This window comes from Varroa jacobsoni, unplaced genomic scaffold (assembly GCF_002532875.2).
Source record: "Varroa jacobsoni isolate VJ856 unplaced genomic scaffold, vjacob_1.0 scaffold_1076, whole genome shotgun sequence".
Taxonomy (NCBI): domain Eukaryota; kingdom Metazoa; phylum Arthropoda; class Arachnida; order Mesostigmata; family Varroidae; genus Varroa; species Varroa jacobsoni.
In genome coordinates, this window is record NW_019213978.1 from 239,561 (window position 1) to 258,519 (window position 18,959).

Consider the following 18,959-nt stretch of genomic DNA (forward strand, 5'->3'; position numbering starts at 1 on the left):
ACTTCACGAAGACTTCTCAGATTAAAGAAAAGGTGGCTTGTTTTCTACGCAGCCCCAATGGAAAACCGTGATGGTATCGTAAAAACGTAGTGATTTCAAGCACGACCTGGTAATTTAACGGATTAAACTCAACGGATCGTCACCGGCCTCCAGGGAAATTACGAATAAACTCGTCACGTCTAGACAAACTATAAACGGCTGGCTTGGTTGACCAACTAGCCGTCTACGACACCTTTGCTGGGCCTGTTACCGCGGTAATTCTATGGCACACTGAAAATAAGACACTACATATATTGCTTCCTACATGTACGCAAGTGAGAATATCTCGAATTTGCAAAATTGTTTATAATCAAAACTGGCCCGTGTAACCGACTATAGGGGTTGTCTACGACAGGATATCAACGGGAGGGACTGAGATTTACGTTATTTATAGATAACAGATGTTTTGCTGCCTTTTACTAATATGGGTTAGGAAACCATTGTTGAGTTGTGTCTATCGTCTGGCTGGGGCAACGAACAGAGTACAAGAATCGAGAATCTTCTGGTATTCTACGCAAAGGCTTTATTCGAAAATGATCAACGACCCAATGAAGCCAGACGACCAACTTCATTAATGGACATTCATCCTTCGCAACGCGGTAGCAATCGACGCTAGCACGCGATAACAATTTACTAGTAGAATATCGACATAAAATTCTAACGTTGAGGCGTGTGTACCGTTACGTAATCCATCCCTGCTTTGGGCAGTCACAGTTAATTAGTCTGACAAATAACAATGACAGAAAGAACTAAACTGCGAAAAAGCATAGAATCGCCATAGCGAGTAACTCATTTCATCATAATGGATCAGCCGAACAGCGGTGGCAATAACAATGAGGAAAAACGAATAGTTTTTATCGTATCATTATTATTTTTTTATAGTTGACTCTATAGATTATATAGTTGGCATTCTTATATCCCGTAATTTCTCGATTGTTTTTCTTAGTGTAACCTCTTTCATTATAGCTAGTTATTATATTATCATGCAGTTCTACAGAAATGGTGCCAGTAAAATCGCTTTAGTAAATCGTTATTTGTTCAAATGGCCAAAGAAGTCTGTTCCATGCGGAGCTTCGATCTTTGTTTCGGCTCCATCGCTGAAGCTCGACCATAATGACCATGAATAGGACAGGCAAAAAACACATTATTTCCAATAATGGCCATAAAGAATCTACTTTTCTCTATTGTTCCATTCGCTCTTGTACCGTGCTTCAATTATTCTATTGTTTCATAACGCTGTGACGCATGTCTTGGAGTGAACCACTCATGGCAGCTTGAAACAAAACATTGTAAATGATCAAATGGTAAAATTTAAAGTGTAAAACATTTCTAAGCCAGGTATAATGTACACCTAATTCTAACTAAAAAAAAAAATGCACAATCTGTGCATTGTTAAATTCATATTCGAGGCTTCGATAGCATTACAGGCATCTGGTGCGTCTAACTATTAACATTTAATTTTTGCCATTATTCCTATCCAGCAGCAGAATTCTATTCAAGAATAATCGATCCAATCTATATGCCTATCTATATAGAGGAAACACTTTAGCAGAAACAGCTCGCGAGTACCTTGACTCGACAAGTTAAAGACTTCGACCACGGATTCACAAGCCTGCTAATGCGCGGATAAAAATTAAAATTTAAATGAGATTCAACTGTAAAAGGACCCGCAACCCACTTTAATGTAACATTATCGTACGGTTTTCTTAATACAGTGAAGCTAAACACCTACCTCAAAGCATATTACCAGCACTACACACCAGAACGAGGGGAGGCTTAGCAACGTGAGCACGCCAGAGCCCAGCGTGTGAAGAACGTGTAATAAAACATGCATGACGACCGATTTGAAGGCGAACCTGTTCGTGTACTTCACCTTAATGCTTTTCTACTAAAAAAAAAAGAAGAAAAAAACAATTCCAATATGACGCAGTGCTCGCACATAGACACCACAGCACTCTATCGTCTGACTCTCCGCCGTTTCACTGAATGAAGCTTTTTCGTTTAGCATTCACAGGAATCAAATCAATAAACTGCACGATAATCATGTACGATGCAGTAATGCCGGCTTCATCGAACTACGGAGTCTTGCCCCCTGTTCAGAACTTCGTCGCTGATTCTGATGTTGATGATCGTAATTCGTTTCTGTTTCTAAAGAACTTCGTTGAAGAACGTTTAACTTAACCCGCTGGTTATGAGCGTCGCAACTGGCACGTGTCGTTCCAACGATTTGAAAACCTACTAACGCTTCATCTGCGTTCCACATTCGATGACGTTAACCCCGTTGTATTTTCGCTGTTACGCTTGTCTCGTACAGAATATTTATTATCTCTAAGGAATCTCTCACGCATCAAACTCTAGTCATTGCAGGATATCACGACCTCGTTAACTGCTCTCGTGTTCTAGCGAATCATTACTTGAAGTAGCGCATACTTCGTACTTCAACTCCAACGTTCATGTTGGCTAGGAATCAATGAAATGCAGTTGCACGCCGGATGGCACGGTTGACACGCAGATTTCCGTAGTGGTAACAAAAACACACGCTGTAGTTATGCATGTAAAATCGAGATAACGAAAATATTAGCTTGATAGTAACGAAGCTATTGCAATGAAACGATATCTTGATTACAAAGCGACGAAGCGGAGTGAATTTTTCAGTTTGGGTCGGCCTGTCGCGTCGAGATTATGGGATAAAGCTAGAAGCTAGCGCCGTCAAGCAGACTGCCACTTACCTTGGCGGCAGAGAGCTCGCAACAGGATGATACGTACGGGTAAGCTTCTTGAACGGCTGGGTATCGTCACTATTTGTAGAAGGCCTGCCGGAAGAACAGCGTATGCGACAGTTACGATTGCTTCCGATTATTATACATACACTGGCACAGAGCAGGTTGTTATCTATACGAGTTCGTAATTCTTATCGGATTTTGAACGATTACTCAGTCCATGGTACTCGTGGTCGAATGACCACGCTGGGCAGATACTATCATCAGAGCTGTTGTATTTTGTGCGTTGTAGAAATTTTCTACCAGCTTTATTTAGCACAAGCTCATTTCTGCCCTACACGGATGTTGATGCTGTTTCTTGCCATCGCAGTGGGCAGTAGCAATGAATCGTGGCGCGCCAACAACAAACTCCACCATGGTAACTAGTGGATGCTTGTTGTCGATGGCAATACTTTAAGCATAGTTGGACACGGCTGCGCGTCTCTGTTCAACCGCAGCTCTCAACAGTGGCGCGTTCGCATCTACCGCGACTGTTACTGGCGAATCCGTTACTGTTTAGGCGGCTGCTATCGGTCGCGCACTCGTAGGCGTCATCCCCGCTAACAACATCTGGCAGAGAGGTAGTACGAACGGCTGCGATAGGATACGCTACAGGGCGTCGACTTGGCTATGAGATGGATAAGAGAACCCTCAGGGCTGTTTGCCTTTCCGCCAACACAGCGACGAACGATGTTATCTAGATGTCTGCCTGTTAGCGAAGTAGTGTAGTTTGAGACTGGTATAGTCGAAGCAGGCCAAACACATAGTCGCCGCATGATGCTGTCCGTGCAATCTAGAAGCGATCGTCAACGGCCGCTGGCCGCCTCCTCTCTGCGAGTGATCCGGATGGTTTCGTTTTCGAAACTCGCTCGCCCATTCTCCCAGCGATGGGCTGTAGCAGCAGCGGCAGCGAAGTGCTTTACTCGCCGACGCCGGACTCCACAATGGCTCGAGCGACTATACGCCGCCAGCGTTCCTGCCACGCTAACGAATACTGTAGCGTCTACTTCTACTGGAAGAACGGCGAAGCGACAATCGACTGGAGGACGAAGGCTTAACGTTGAGGCTGGTAACCCAACGGGGTAATATCTGGCCACCAGCTGGTCTACGCAATATTAAGCCCTACAGTTTCTACAGGACGAACGAGACGGTCAAACGGGGAGCTGGACGCCCACGGGCTAATGGTTGGTGCAGTGGGATGTAAATCGACTACGCAGGTATGACGGGAACCGCTCGCGTTGTATTAAGGTTCGCTGTGGGCTCTTGAAGTATAGACGTTAGCTGGAATGATTTGCAGCGAGGCGTGACTGCTTCAGTCTGGTGATAACGAGGTTTGAACTAAGATCATATGGATACGAGTGAAAGAGCACGAATGAGACGAGGGACGGAAATAGTGGAAACGGAATACGTTCGGCATAGGTTTAACAATGTTAGAGTTGCTTATATCAGTCAGAGCTCATCCAGATGTTTCGGTGGTCGCGAGATGCCCAGAAAGCCACAACAATGAGAACATAGGTTAGACACCTATTCATTTTTTTCTCTTCTCTTCTGAGTCTTTCCAGCAGCTTTCTAATTCGTTAAACTGTGCCGAGCTTGCAATTCGCGTCGGATTTCGATCCCCTCTTTAATGCTGTTGTCAGGCGTTTCTTCTTCTGGCTTTTTTTTCTGTTTACGTTCCGTACTCTTTACCTTTTTAACCACGGCGACCGTTTGTTAGAACTGTATTGAAGTCGACTTGGCAGCAATCGCTGAACTGGCTAGTCGGTGACTGTACAAGACACGTGCGTCAGAGGCAGCCGCACTTTTTTTATGACTTTCCCTTGAGAAATCGAAGTTTACTGCGTTAATATTCGCCTCGATACTGCTATATGCATTTTGTTTTGCACAAATAGAATGCTATAGAACCATCGTTCGTTTGCGACAACCACTAGGCCACCAATAGGACATCATGTTTTTTCGACGACAAGCACACAGAGATCCGCAACATACGGTTTCGCTCGTACAGCTCTTACTGCGGGCCCATGTCAGCGTTCTGCTGGTGCAGGCCCAAAACTAGAGGGTGCAATCGGGGAGTGAGATTGTAGCGGGGAAAGGGCGGTCTGGTTCTGCTCTTTGCCAACGTTCACTACCTACTGCTGCCGTTAGCATCGTTTGCTGTTTGGGGTTTGCTCGTGTCCTGCCACCAGCGTATGGCCAAGTTGATCGCTGCTACAGGATCAGCGACTTAAGCGGCGCCCGCAGTCGTTCGTGCGGATGCTGGTTCAATCTGAAGGCAACGGACGGCTCTCAGCCCGCGTTGGCTGTTACACAATTGGTGTAGCAGGCAACAATAATACTCATGTTAAGTAGCGGTAACACCAACATCAGCGGCACCAGCATTGAAGCAACAATAGAATTGACGCACTAGCTATGCAAACCGCTCGTACCGCATGACGTGCACTAATAGAAATAGGAGCGGCTAAAGTAAGTTGACTTGAAAGAACGGTAGCTTGCCTCGACTGCCGCCAGGCTGAGAAGAACAAGCGCTTCAGTGAGTCGTAAGAAATAGCTGCTGTAACACCGCCAACCAATGCCAGATTAACAGCGGCCATTCGTAATTCTGGGGCTGTAATGCCGGTTGCATGCCGTATGCCGCCGACGGGTTCAAACCCGAACTGTTGAACAATGCGATAAATAGAGCGCACGTGAAGACGTCGTAACGGGGCCAGCAGGATTCTGAAACAGCTACATTAGATTTTAGGAATCCTTTTAATGAGTTTGTGAGCCATCCTAATCTAATTCCGACTATAAATCTTCCGTTTTCTCCCATGGAAATCTTCCTCGTATTCTTTGGAAGCCGCACCAAATTGTCGGCGGTCAACTTCAGATAACCAACAGTATTTATAACCTTGGTAACGGCTTGTCCGGCGTGCAACCAATAGCCAATCTTCATTCGTAGTCTAAAGACAAACATCCGGTCTTTGCCTAGAAAAGTCTGTATTTTTTCCGCGGTACTAGTCATATCGAATGAACGCATACACGCTACGACAAGTAGCCCATCGAATCCCGTGGTGTCCCAATTTATTCTAAGCACACATATATATATATATATACAAATATACTACGACAGCAACTCTGGTCTGATCGTTCATCGTAAGAGCAATTAATATGAAGCCAAATGACATAAAAAAAAATCCGAAACATTTGAAAACGAAGATTATCTGAACCTTTTGTTAAGCTAACTTGAACAGAGCTTGGGCAGGCTTTGTAGCAGCCGACAGAGAAAAACGGGGTGGTGGCGTTAAATAGTTGAATGTATTCGAAGCGTGCGACCTCTACGGCATTTGAAAGCTGCTGATGCTGAATAAAAGTTGAAGGACTTTTAGATGTACAACAACACTCACCGACATCTGTGGGAGTAGATCTATCGGAACCTTCCAGCACATTATTAAGCAAAGACGTAGTCAAAAGGAGAGCCTCGTTTTAAACAATTCTCCATATCATTGTGATACTATTACTGTTTGAAGCGGGCTAAGCGCTAAAAGTTTCTGGTGGCAGACATTGGTAGATCCTCCATTCACATCGGCTTTACGTGGTGGCAGTTAGCTGTTCACTATTTCTGATTGCGTAATCGGTTTGTCTGTTTTTTCCTTCTAATTCTTCTGACAGTATCGGGGCGCAATAACAAAATCTGAGGCCCTAATTGACTCTCCTAACGCTCACCACGACAGGTGTGACTTCAGCTTCTAAATTCTGTATTTAGCTATCAGGCTGCAAAGCAGACTTTTTTTTGTATTGACATAGAATAAAACGCGTCTTTTAAGCCCAGTCGCTTACTGCCCCCAGCTACGGGATCGTAAAAAAGTTGTTGCCAGATTTCACAATTTTTTCACAGATAATTTTGTTAGGCTTTTAGATGTCTGAAATGTCCCAGCACCTATCGTCCCCAGTAGCTTTCAGCACAATGCAAATATTATACAGATTTTCTACATGTGAAGCTATAATATATTAAAGATTTAATATATGAAATAGTAACCATATAAAAATCATTACTAAACGATCGATATTGCATGCTGAAGCTGCGGAAACGACGAGTCTTCGCTTAGGATAGCGCTACAAGGGCATTGTTGAATCTTTTACCGTGAGGTTTCAACTTTAGCTGAATTAGCAGTTACAAACAGAGCTTTCTGCTTTTTTATTTTCGATTCATGCTTCTGGTTTTTCTGAAACGTGAATTATTATTATTATTATTATACAACTGTTTAGTTTTTTTTGGTAACTCAGATTATCTAGCATGCAAAATAAAGTACGTCCATTAGTTTTTCGTGCGAAAAAAAAAGCTATTTAAGGTGATCGAAACACGATTCGTTCCTGCACACTTGTATCTGTTCGCTGCGTTCCGTTTGACAGCCTCTCTTAAAGGGACTATTGAACAATTTTTGCAAATAAATATACAGTAGGTTTGCGTTAGCGCTCAAATTATTTATTCACGCAAGTCGAACTTACGCCATGTTCTACAAGAGATAAAACATAGATTTTGATTCCAAATGTTGACAGTCGATGCTGTAAAACACACTGGATTGCGTAGATGAAACATTTTTACAGATCTAACCTACAAAATTGCTTGACTGATTCTGTGTTGCGAAACAGGAAAGTTAGAGCTAAAATCTACACATAAATTGATACTTTGATTTGTACGGGATCCAACATCAAGAACTCAAAGATATTATATCACTAATCATCAAATTGACAGGAAAACCGTTATAAGCATGGATAGATACGTTACTAGAAATATAGTTTTGCCCTTATCGTTGCAAAGGCACGCCTTAGGGGCGAAACATATTTTTCTCTAATGTTTGTTTTCATAAGTCTTACCATTTTCTCGTAGAAATGTGCATTAGCAAGCAATGTTGATGTCATCAGAAACGATGTATTGCACGACTTGAAATTTATAGAAGAAGCAAAAAGGCATCAATAGATGAATACATTACTTCTGAGCCTCCAATACCGCTTCGTCCATACTATTCATTTTTCCGTTTAAAGATAAGGTCGAACTTTTGTTTCAAATAATCAAGCAGCTTGTCGTTGTTATGTCACCAGAACATCGATCCCCGAACTACTGCTACAGAGCCGGACGCCTGCTGAACTTAGCGACTGACTGCTGATCTCAATCTGAATTCAGACACAGATATATCAGACGTCTTAAGTAATGCCTAACAACTTAAGCAGCTGCCGTGGAATATCAGACAAATTATGTCGTATCACTCTTCATCAAGGTAGAATTTCTCCTAAAGAGTGCCCCATCTCTGAGAAACAGAAACTTTATTTTGACCTGATACCTGTGAAGGTCAGGATGCTTCTAGCTAATTTAAATGAGGTTGCAAACCGTGTTATAGTTAGAGACGACAACATATCTTATGATTCTCACGGCGGTTTCATAAAATGAATTAAACTACGTAATGTTAATACACTGAAAAACGAGTGGTCAAATCAGTGTTAAGCGTCTCAGCAAGCTTTTGCCGTGGGCTCTTTGCGAAACATGCGCTATTTGGTTTACCTAGATATCAAGCGCTAAGTGGTATGCCAGTTCTTAATGGTTACCTATAGTAATAACAGTAGTTTTTTTTAATACTTAATTTTTTTAATTAAGTTTTTTTTAATCGTTGAGGTTAAAAATAGATTGGGCAAGTGACGTTAACGGAACAAATGAAGAATCCATACGCCCATATATAGAAATAATACGCAATAATGCCAGCCGTATTACCCCATAGCCCCTAACGTACGTCGATACACGTGGTGGTTTAACCTTAGATCTAAATGTGGCCATGCTTAAATTGCTGGGAGCCCACTGTCCGAGGCAATGCCTAACAGCTTCGAGGGTGAAACAAGAAAAACGTGTATTCGGTAACTTTTAATGGTCGTCTAGGCGGAAGCAGCTAAATTAGTGATTTCGCAGTAAAAAACCACTCCATATGAATTGTGCCAACGGATATTTTTAGTGGTCCGTGCATCGTTACGTGCATCGCAACGCTTACATCATCACGCCAAGCTGCTCTATACAAACGGGCACAGTTTGAGAGCTCATTCTGTCCACCCTCGTTAAAGAAGTGGAACTTTTTCGTTTTTATTATGTTCTTTGATAATCACGCTTATAAAGTCAAGCACAGCAACGTGCCCGTTCTATCGATAGTTATCGATATCCCTATTTACAGCCCGCTCGATGCATGAGCTTAAAACGTGGTTGCAGTCGTTGGCGTGATATTGATTTACTAGAAGGAGTGACGACCTAACGTCATGGCTGTGATAAACCTACTTTGAATTTACGGCGAAGGCAGGTCCTATTTAGGTGCCTCTATGTTTCAAGCTTTGTGTCCGGTATTGCCGTTAGGCATCCGACAGGTGGCTGGCTCCCAGCACGAAGTGAAGTCTGCATGAACCCGGGTTCGAACATATACCACAGCGTCCACAACGTGCCCCTGAGAGTAGTAGTGAATGCGTTACTCACTAAGCTATCACAGAGTTCCTATTTAGACGCCTGTAAATAAATAAGATACCTGACATCTTCGTCACCGAGCCAGTGTCTAGCTGGGAAAACCCGAGTACCAAACGGCTAATAAGAACATACATTAAGTATTTGGAATGAATTCCTTTTCATAGGCTCAGCTTCTTTTGATCATTAAAGCTTTTGAGTGTGAATTCGTGAATTGAGTGGGAGCTCGTTAGCGTTCCATGTAATTCCGGTATATACAAAAACCCCAACTTTGTATTGTAAACAGATGTAGGCTCGTGATAGTTGGCGCTATTATTTAGCATCGGCTGTATAATGACATCTTCAGTGTTCATTAAGATAAGCAGTTAGTTTGTTGAGTAGGAATTAAACATGACGATTACAGGTAGCAATTTGACTATAACTGAAGTCTTCCTTGTTGTACATATCTGTATCACACAACAAGTGACAAACAGCGACCCAGCCTAATTATACTTGAACCTGGTTATTAACTACACGTTGTTAGTGATGGGGACGATATGACGACTTATCGAGTCCAGTCGATTACAATTCGGTATCCGCATAAGCCCGCACCAAAACCGGTATCGCACAAGGGCGCTGTACATGTCCATAAGACCATAAAAATATAAGGAATGATAACAACTTTATATCATTATCGAGAGCTCGCAGATTTAACTGATTATTAACTTTAAAGCCCCTTTCTGGGCGAGGTCTTGACCCCCTAGTAACATTGATTCCATTTGGAATGAACAGAACGAGAGAAAACCAGCAAGGATACTTCCCGCGAAAAAGTGTTGACAAAAGTCAACCAGCAACGAAAATAAGTAAGGTAGTAAATAAATGTATTCAAATGTTTGAAAAATAACGATTGAGATATAAAACTGAATTTGTCACCTAGTGATTACCGCGTAACTGTTTCTACTTTTCAGAAATCAATAGATGCAAGGTGAAAGATGAGAAATCGAGACTTGTTTCAGAAATCCCTAATGTTATGCGGAGGCTACGTCACCCGTACAGGGCCTAAAAATAAGTTAGCGTGTCTATGTATTGATGCTGGCACATGTCAAACTTGAATAATTTCGCAGATTTTCGGTAGAGGACTCAGCTATACCCTCCATTCTACACGGTCGCCCGGTAAGAAACAGCTAGACAGGTTATTATACGGTGAACTTTAACAGGAATAGACGCGTCGTGGTCGCATAACGTCAGTTGACGACAGTACTGATAACATAGAGGACCTTACGAAGCACTAAGGAAAGACCGCATTTAAGGTAAGAGTCTCTCACGAATGGCAAAAAAAAAACACAATGAGAACGCTTTGTTCCTGTTTATTTCCTTGACTTACTTGTTATGATGTATATAGCGAGCTCGCCTATCGAGCCAAGACTGAGATTGACGGCACTCAGGGCTAGCAAAATGGCGCAAACTTTCGCAAGTAAACAATTGAATAAAAAAAATTGTTTCGAGTGGACACAACAAAACGTGACGACAACCCGGCAAAATAGCAACTACAGTACAAGTCTGATACGAATTTTTGACGGTATATCACCGCCATATTAGCGTGTAGACACATTAACGTGGTACTCAATAGTCTCACGACAGTTCAATTTCTAAACGCAATTTCGATGCTTGTTCCAAGCGTGCCATATTTGCTTAATTTGGCATATGTCGATCGAAATAAACAAGGGAGATCTGAGAAGAGAAAATCAAATTTCAAGTAAATGGCTTCCAGCTTGCGCATGGTCTAAATAGTAGACATGGGTGAGTGGGGAACAATAGACCTGTACACAGAACAGCAGAATATCTCTCTTTCTTTTCTTGTAAACATGATTCAATTCGTAGATGTCACTGAAATAATTTGTTAAAGAAAATTCGAGGTGCCAGTGCTAGCATTAGTGAAGACTATGTAGGAAATGCGCCACACGTAAGATAAACTCGTTTTGGTGAAACAGGATTTGTGGACATTACGGGAAAAACATCGCGCTGCTTTTAACATCGCAAAAGAACCAGATCTAATCTGAGCTATTGTTTCCTCCAGTAGGTAACCAGCTGGTGTCTAGCTAACATCTTCAAGCTAAGGGAACGCATCTTTGGGTAAATCTGGCCTAAATCCAGCTAGCTGCAGAGAATCCATCCGACACGTCAGGCCTCGTACAAAAGTTCCCCTTGAACATTTAAAGTTCGGTATCAAGTCAGCTGCTCGGACTCATGATGTCTTTGCTAATGCAAGCACTATTGTCTACCAGTAACCCGCATTGGTTGGTATACTCGCCTACAGGTCCAGTGTTTATTAGTATAATAATAGCATTATCTAAATAATAGATAAAGATAAGCATATGCCCGCTGAAGATGTCCTTTTGTTCCACAGAAAGCACAGCTGCTATGTCAGTTTAGGCAACAGCTATTGTTGTTATAAATATATCTTTTTATACAGCTACCTGGTCAGCATTATGTAAGTGATAATTTTTATCATCGATTTATCGCGTCGGCCAAATGCTGATCGGTGGAAGAAACGGGCTCTAAGAATTAGTTGCATTCATAATGTGCCAAATAGCAAACCAATTATAGGGTCAATACGGGCAAGTACCTGTGCGCTTTTTCCCATTTGTTTAGACTGTTCCACCTGTTGGCTTAGTTTTCCATTAATTAACTCAACGCCTTAAAATTAGGCAGAACAGCCGATTGGTTTGCAAAAATTAAACGGAATTTATATTAATAAATCCTCAGATTGATATTGTTTCATAATTGAGAGCACTAACCAACCAGCATTTAATAATAAGGCAATTATTATTTTACTTGTTTCCGTTAATATTCAATTTTTTTTTCGTAGCAACAAAAACTAGCTACGACATATAATGTTTTTACTATTTTGTGAGTAGTTCACACATTGCTAGTTAACGGCTTGAGTAAATACTTTTGTTAGAATAGGGTGCCTCGTATTTTAGGTTAGAAATATGTAGATTTAGATTTTTTTAGTCAACACACTTCATTTCGTGTTGAGGAGTACCGCATGAAGTTAATGCTTAACTACAGTACAGGGCGCTGGACATAGAAGAAATTTAACATAGAGCTCCTAAATTTGCATGAGGAACCCACATGAACAGAGGATCTTATTTGCACTTTTCGCGTTAGTAATAATAGAAATAATACTTTAGTTGGGCCTGGACAGTCGTAATCTTATGTGTTGGGCACATTGCCGTCTGGGTTCGAATCCGGGCCTAGACATTCTTTTTTTTTTTGCTGAAAAGAGCCAGCTGTCTGATAGAATGCTGAACGACGATGCCGGACGGACGGAACTCGAAAACAAAGAGGTTTCTACATGTGCACTGCTGAAGATGAAACACTAATCATTAAGTGCTCAATTAGGCAGATACACCGAGCCTGATTTCATAGATATAGATTGTCTACCCATTTTCGTAGAGTAAATTTAAAAACTCGAGTCCTACTTAGAACGCGATTGTCGATTCAGAAGATGCTTTCAGATTTTTTAGCCACAGTATAATACTTTGATACGGAACGTTTTTTGGACTTCTCGACCGAATGCACGGTCCAGTTTTTCCAGGTCATGGATAATGGCTTTCTCTAAACAATACGGCAACCAGCATCTAACGTTAGCAGACGACGTTACTGATTAGGAGCTTTCTAAACAAGCAACTCATCCATTGGCATGCACCGTTCATTTAATTACATCGAATAATCTTTTGTTATTACTATAATCATCATCATCATCGAAAAGATCAATAATTAATGGTTACTGTTAGTAACCAGCAGACAGATAGCGAACTCTTTTTATCTGACAAAGAAATTCATTATTACCACCGTCCGCTGCCAATGACTAACTAATCTTCGCATAAAGCCACTCAGCGTTTGTGAGATAACTGTTTTTTGCTAGAGATAGACATTAATCAGTTTTATTTGTTCAGGCCGTTATCTGCAGATAAATCGATACAGAACGAAGACTTAATCTGTGCCTACTGTGCGAAGGCCAAAGGGTCGTTATAATTGAAAAACCTATAGAAGATGTGGCACTGTAATAAGGTAGTAGGTTTTTAAAAATTTCTATGGCATTTACAAATTGTTTAGGCATATATTTGTCTATGTAGCTCTGCGGTAATATTGCTATTCGCGGATTTGGCTGGATGCTGGACCCACATGGGAACTTCTCTGCGTCGTTCTCTGTCAGTGTGCTAGTGTGTAGAATTGCCTATTCATCTGGCTATGAGATTGACTGTTATGGGGTGTTTGTATCACCACGGTCGGCCTGAGCTCCACGTGCAAGGACGGAGTAAACGAAAGCATCTTTTTACGCCTGAAAGGCAAAAACGTTGTCACTGATGTTTCACTGATTCGACGCGCAGTCATACGCCAGTGATAAATCAAATACCTCAGTAACAGCAAAACAGAGGGAAAAGGAAACAGTTTGTATTTGAAACAACAACAAAACCAATTCTGCCCCGATATTAGCTTTTACAATACATTTACTCAGCGCTAGAGCTTCTTGTCGGTGAAGATCGATTTACCGCTATATATATATACGCACCGCTGTTTAACAAATGTAAATATAAATACGCTCAAACCTATGGTCAGGAGTATCGTTTCCTTTTTTTGCTGCTGCTGATACTGCGGGTTTCAAAAATCACGAGATTTATAGTGTGCTAGTGTGTACGAGTGTATAGTGTGTAGTAACATCAAATAAAGCGGAAAAAAGCGAACTCTTGAATAACAAGAGCAGCGCACTTGTCAACAATAAGTATGCACTAGGGGTATAAGTTCTTTTCAAGTGACTCAATTAATTTTTAACGCCGATCGCTGACCGATATGCATCTTACTTTCGTTTATTTTCTTCGATGCAACAACTATGTCTATCAATTGTGCACGCTCGCCAGACATAAATGCTTCCTTATTTGAGAACTTTATGGGCAGTCAATATATACATATATGTATGTATAGATACATTTGCGTTCACGACACACGGAGGCAAGCCGAAAAGCTCTCAAAGCAGTTCAGTAAAACCTTCAAAAGGATGTTGTTTTTAGCAGCGGGCGTAGATACAACATTGGGAAGAGAAACTGACCCTCTGATGTCGGTATTGTAGCCTATATTAATGCTCGGAGCAGACAGTGAGTTGTTAGGAATATTCACGGTATGTACAACGGTCGCCAGTAGACATTCTGCTTGACGTGGAAGCTATAAATCAAAACATTCGGGTACTATCGAGCAACGATTACGTCCATAGGTCTATTGCACTGAGCTTACGTTAACGGAGCTAAAGTCAAAGGTGGTGGCAGTTTCTGCTCTTACGCGCCGTGGGATCCTACGCTACGATCATGCGAGCAGAAATGGCCCTCGAGACAGGGAGATGAGCCGACAGCGCTGCCGATCTTCCATGAATTTCTGATTCTGTCTGCCAGTCTGAATTGAATGTTAAAAATCTGTCCGTGTTCAGATCGCTACTAAAACCCGACCGTTTGCCATTTGTCTATCCAGAAGATTCAAGGGCTCCTCTTGAAATATTCGCTCCATACGTCCGCGATATCTGGCGCTAACGAAGTAGAACCGGCTAGCATTTGGCTGCCGTTTGGGTAAACTATGCTGGTGGCCTTTGCGTCGGAGCGAATTGAGCTCGTCGAATTTAACGTTGCCATTTGCGTTTTTCTTACCTATGATTGTCTATGCAAGCGGTTTTATCAGTTTCCCGTACGGACGCTGTGCAAGCGAGCGAATGGATTTTCTAATGATAACCCACGCTCGAATATGTTAGCAGTGAAAGTACGAGCGGCAACCATTATGGAAAGTAACGGCCATGGCGATTGCAAGAGGCTAAAAGCCATGTCTCTCACGAAGAGATTTAGTTCTTCAGCGACAGCTTCATATATATAGATAGATGTTTCGACTGGAACGTGCTTGTGATTGAACGGATTAGGGTCCTTCTAGATAATCGCAAACGAGGACGTGCCTTTTGTAGAGTATCGAAATAGTACACACTACGTACAGAGAAGAAGTCGGCGAATAAAACACTGACGGTCATTTTTTGTGCAAACGTTTGACGTTTAGCGCTTAACTCTGATTGGCTCCGTTGGCGAAGTGTCGCTGATTAGGACCTAAGAGATAGGTCAGTCATCCCAGCCATTCCGAGAAGTAGCTTAACGGGCACTCAAGCAGTTGTTGGCAAACGAGCTTGGTCTCCTCCTTGAAAATATTGTAATAAAAAATTGGCTCTTTTAGAACGATTTGCCACTTCAAGGTCACTGTTTCAACTGTTATACTGCCATTCAAACTCCTTAGAATACTAATCTATATGTCGCCACACAAATCACCAAGAATCAAGATCTAGGTCGGCCTCTGTTAGACCCTGCATGCGGATCCTGAAGTTTTCAGATCACCGTAATCTACCCGCTTTCCTGCTTTTCGAATCCGTGAGACTGTTTCCACGGGCCGCTTATCGCAGTTACATCCGCTATACAAGTCAGAATGTTTGTCCTACACAGACTTGACCGGTACGCAAAAGAGGTCGAATTTACCATTTTCTTGTCACCTTACTATTTTGGTAAGTAGACATTTCTTTACGAATGATCGACTAAACAAGAGAATAATTTAAACGTTCCACAGCACACGAAATAAACATTTTTCATAAAGGCCCGAAAAACTTTCAAAATGGCTTAGAGAAACTTTGCTCTTAGCCAATACAACATTTGATACAGAAATCCACCCTCTAATATCAGCACTGCAGCATCATCTTTAATGCAGGCAGTCAGTTATTAGGAATGTTGACGATGAAGAGCAACAGAAGTTCTGCTTTCGGCCACGTGGGGTGTTTATAGACGCTCAAATATAAATATATAAATATAAGTTATATTTAAACTTAAAGTTGACAACGTTCAACTTACATTTACGGTGCATAACGGCGCTACATGTATCTATCTACGCATTTCGAATATTGTCCAATAAACGCGATTGTTACACAGCATTTCAAGTGGAATTGGCGTTGAGAGATAGAATCTATGAATTAAACAATTCACTTAGTTTCTATTATTCAAGACAGACAGAACGGGGACTGTTGGACTGCCTTCTTAAGCTGTCATTACGGCAATGCGTTCAATGTGAAAAGTCGCTCACAGTTCGCTCGCTTCTTCACAACTTACCTGACAAAGAAATAGATGTACAATCAACTTGTTATTATAACCATTAGATTGCTGTTATTCTAATGATAACAGATACTCCATAGAAGCGACCGAAAGATCTTTCTCCAAGAAGAGGGACAAATTCGAGGTGTCTCGAAAAATTGTCTTAACATTCTAGGTTTGCAAGATTCCCTGAAGCTTTCGTATTCATACGAGATCAAAGACGATCTTGACTGTATTTAATAACTTAGCTTGCAACTCAGATTGCTTAGGTTCATTTGGACCCCTAAACTGGATAAAACTGAACAGCTCAAACGGATATTAAAAGCATATTACCATTTCAATTGAACACTATCTAGTGGTCAATTGACCCTACCACCAAAGTTACACCAATTAAGAGTCATTACCAGTCGACAAACGACCGGCTATTACCTTCGTGAGACACTTCATTGTTGTCCTATATTTGCTTTAAATTCAAAACCCCTTTATCAAACGGGCACGATCGGTTTTCTACTTCCAAAAACGTCGATTTACAGATGCCGTTATCTACACACTTATAGATCATCAAGATCGTCGCATGGCTGGGTGAAGCTGGATTTTACTCACACGATGTTTCTGGTACTTATGTCAATCGGCGTTTCATTATCTTCATCGAAGATCGAAGAGGACGAATCAGTTAGATAAGTAGACCATTCTTCTGCGCACATGACCCAAAAGTGTCAGTCGTGGGTGCCCATTACTGGTCAGTTCGTACTGCACACTAGCGTACTGGTTGAAGCGTAGCAACCTTCAAATTAACTTCCAAACGTATTCTACATAAACATAGGCAGAAATATGGCCTGTGATAGAAAGCTAGACACGATAGAAAGGAACCCATCCACCTACGACCGGCGGGCTGAGGACGAACTCCCATTACCAAGAAAAACTGATGACATCTCGTTACTGTTCACGAAACTGAAAATAGTTGTTTAATGAGGAAAATGTAGATTAAGTTTAAGATATATATATATATAAGCAATGGTGCTTGAAATTAAATTCTCGCAGGATCGCGTGCACAGAACGAATTTTGAAGAAAATGGCCAATGAAGATGACAAAACGATTATAGAGTAGGTTATCCGGCGGAGACAGGTGACTCATATTTATTCACAAAAAATAACAAAAGCATATTTCTTTAGTGGATCATTAGAAAATGTTGACATTTGGGCAGAATGCCCAGTCGCATTGATACATTGGTTCCAGTTGTATACCTAGAATCGCTCCGCGGTGAATCATTGTCAGAATTTCAATTGACAACGTCTATTGGTGATTCCTGACGGTTGGATATAATACTAAATAGAAAGTTAAACGTACGATGCTCTTTGTTTCAGTGCAAAATAGCCAAACTATCAGTTTGGCCGTCTTGTCATAACAGTCGTACAACCTTCTTCTAGAGAACAGAATGGCACAAAGATAGCACGAACGTGGAACGCCAGGGTGCTTGCCACACTTATAAAGTCACCAAACTAAACAATAGAAGATTGATAGGTGAATGATTCGTATATAGTGTCCAATATCGAAGGTACGCTGCAGATGGCCATCGTTAGCGAAGCGAAATTGGACGGGGCAAATCAGGCTCAAAAATAATCCATTGCTATTTGTAAGGAGGATATAGAACCTGGAGTAGGTTCCGCTGAGGTTAAAGGTCACTCTTCTTTTGCCTCTGCTTAACAAAAATCCCCTACCAGGCTGTACAGAGCCAATAATCGTTTTGCTGATCATGATTCACCTAAAATAGGAAAAGCCCTTACGGTTTTGCTATTATTAGAAGAAAATGAAGCAAGTCGTCTAGAGCCTCGTCATAAATGTCGAATTCGTTTAGCTTGACTTGGAAACAGGAGCTCGCAACTGCACCTGTGCACATCTTGCCGTTTAGAACTGTGGGGCCTGTTCGAGTTGGCTGATAGTAGGTGTTTTTTGTCTAATAGTTTATCTTCACAGGTCATTATATAGTAGCAGATCTTCACTTTTATTTAGTCAGAACCAATTACTAAGGCGTACAGCCGCTATTATCTATTAGACACGCGTATTTTTCTCTTATAAGCTAGTATAATGTCTATTCGTTCCGAGCTTCTCGCCGCTTTGTTAGCATTGAAACTGTCACGCAACGCATTACATAATATTACGTAGAAGACAGAAAATTAAGTTTAAGCGTATCATAGAGTAACAGTGCAGAACGAGTCTATAGTAGTCGTCCGAGCTGTTTGTGTACCGCCACTGCGTTGCCAGTTCTTAATTAGGCACCATTAAGCATAACGACTCGACATATGATAAGCGCTGATAAAAACAAATCGCGATATTTTATTATATAGTAATTGCAGATAGTTCTGGTAATATAGAATTAAGTTTCCTTTTACTGGTCATGCAATTTAGTGCATATAGGCTCTTAAATAGATAATGCAAACAGGAACAAATCAATTGCGATTGCGTGTACGTTATACGTACGCTTGTACGCATTTAATTTCTAATCTTTTGAGCAGCTATGTTTCTAAATTTTCATCACAGAGCTAAACAGC

The 18,959-nt window shown here is 41.4% G+C and overlaps 1 protein-coding gene and 1 long non-coding RNA gene across 6 annotated transcripts in view; both read right to left on the reverse strand.

Moving 5' to 3' along the window:
• LOC111266369 (E3 ubiquitin-protein ligase AMFR) overlaps positions 1–18,959 on the reverse strand; it is a 47,100-nt gene that overhangs the window by 12,611 nt on the left and 15,530 nt on the right. Inside the window, exons 1-2 of one of the 5 annotated variants that reach the window (XM_022843812.2) lie at positions 2,769–3,233; positions 1,772–2,579 (exon numbers count right to left, since the gene is read on the reverse strand). The exons of 3 other annotated variants lie outside the window; for them this stretch is intronic. In XM_022843812.2, coding sequence (XP_022699547.1) covers positions 1,772–1,873 — 102 coding nt within the window. In that variant the 5' untranslated portion in view covers positions 1,874–2,579; positions 2,769–3,233. Of the gene's footprint in view, positions 1–1,771; positions 2,580–2,768; positions 3,234–18,959 lie in introns of those variants that run through there. One more of the 5 variants, XM_022843814.2, reaches the window with a different exon arrangement.
• On the reverse strand, positions 12,511–16,767 carry LOC147752693 (uncharacterized). Its single transcript, XR_015313400.1, has 2 exons — positions 16,428–16,767; positions 12,511–13,594 (listed from the first exon to the last, which is right to left on the reverse strand). It is a non-coding gene; the product is annotated as an uncharacterized LOC147752693 (long non-coding RNA).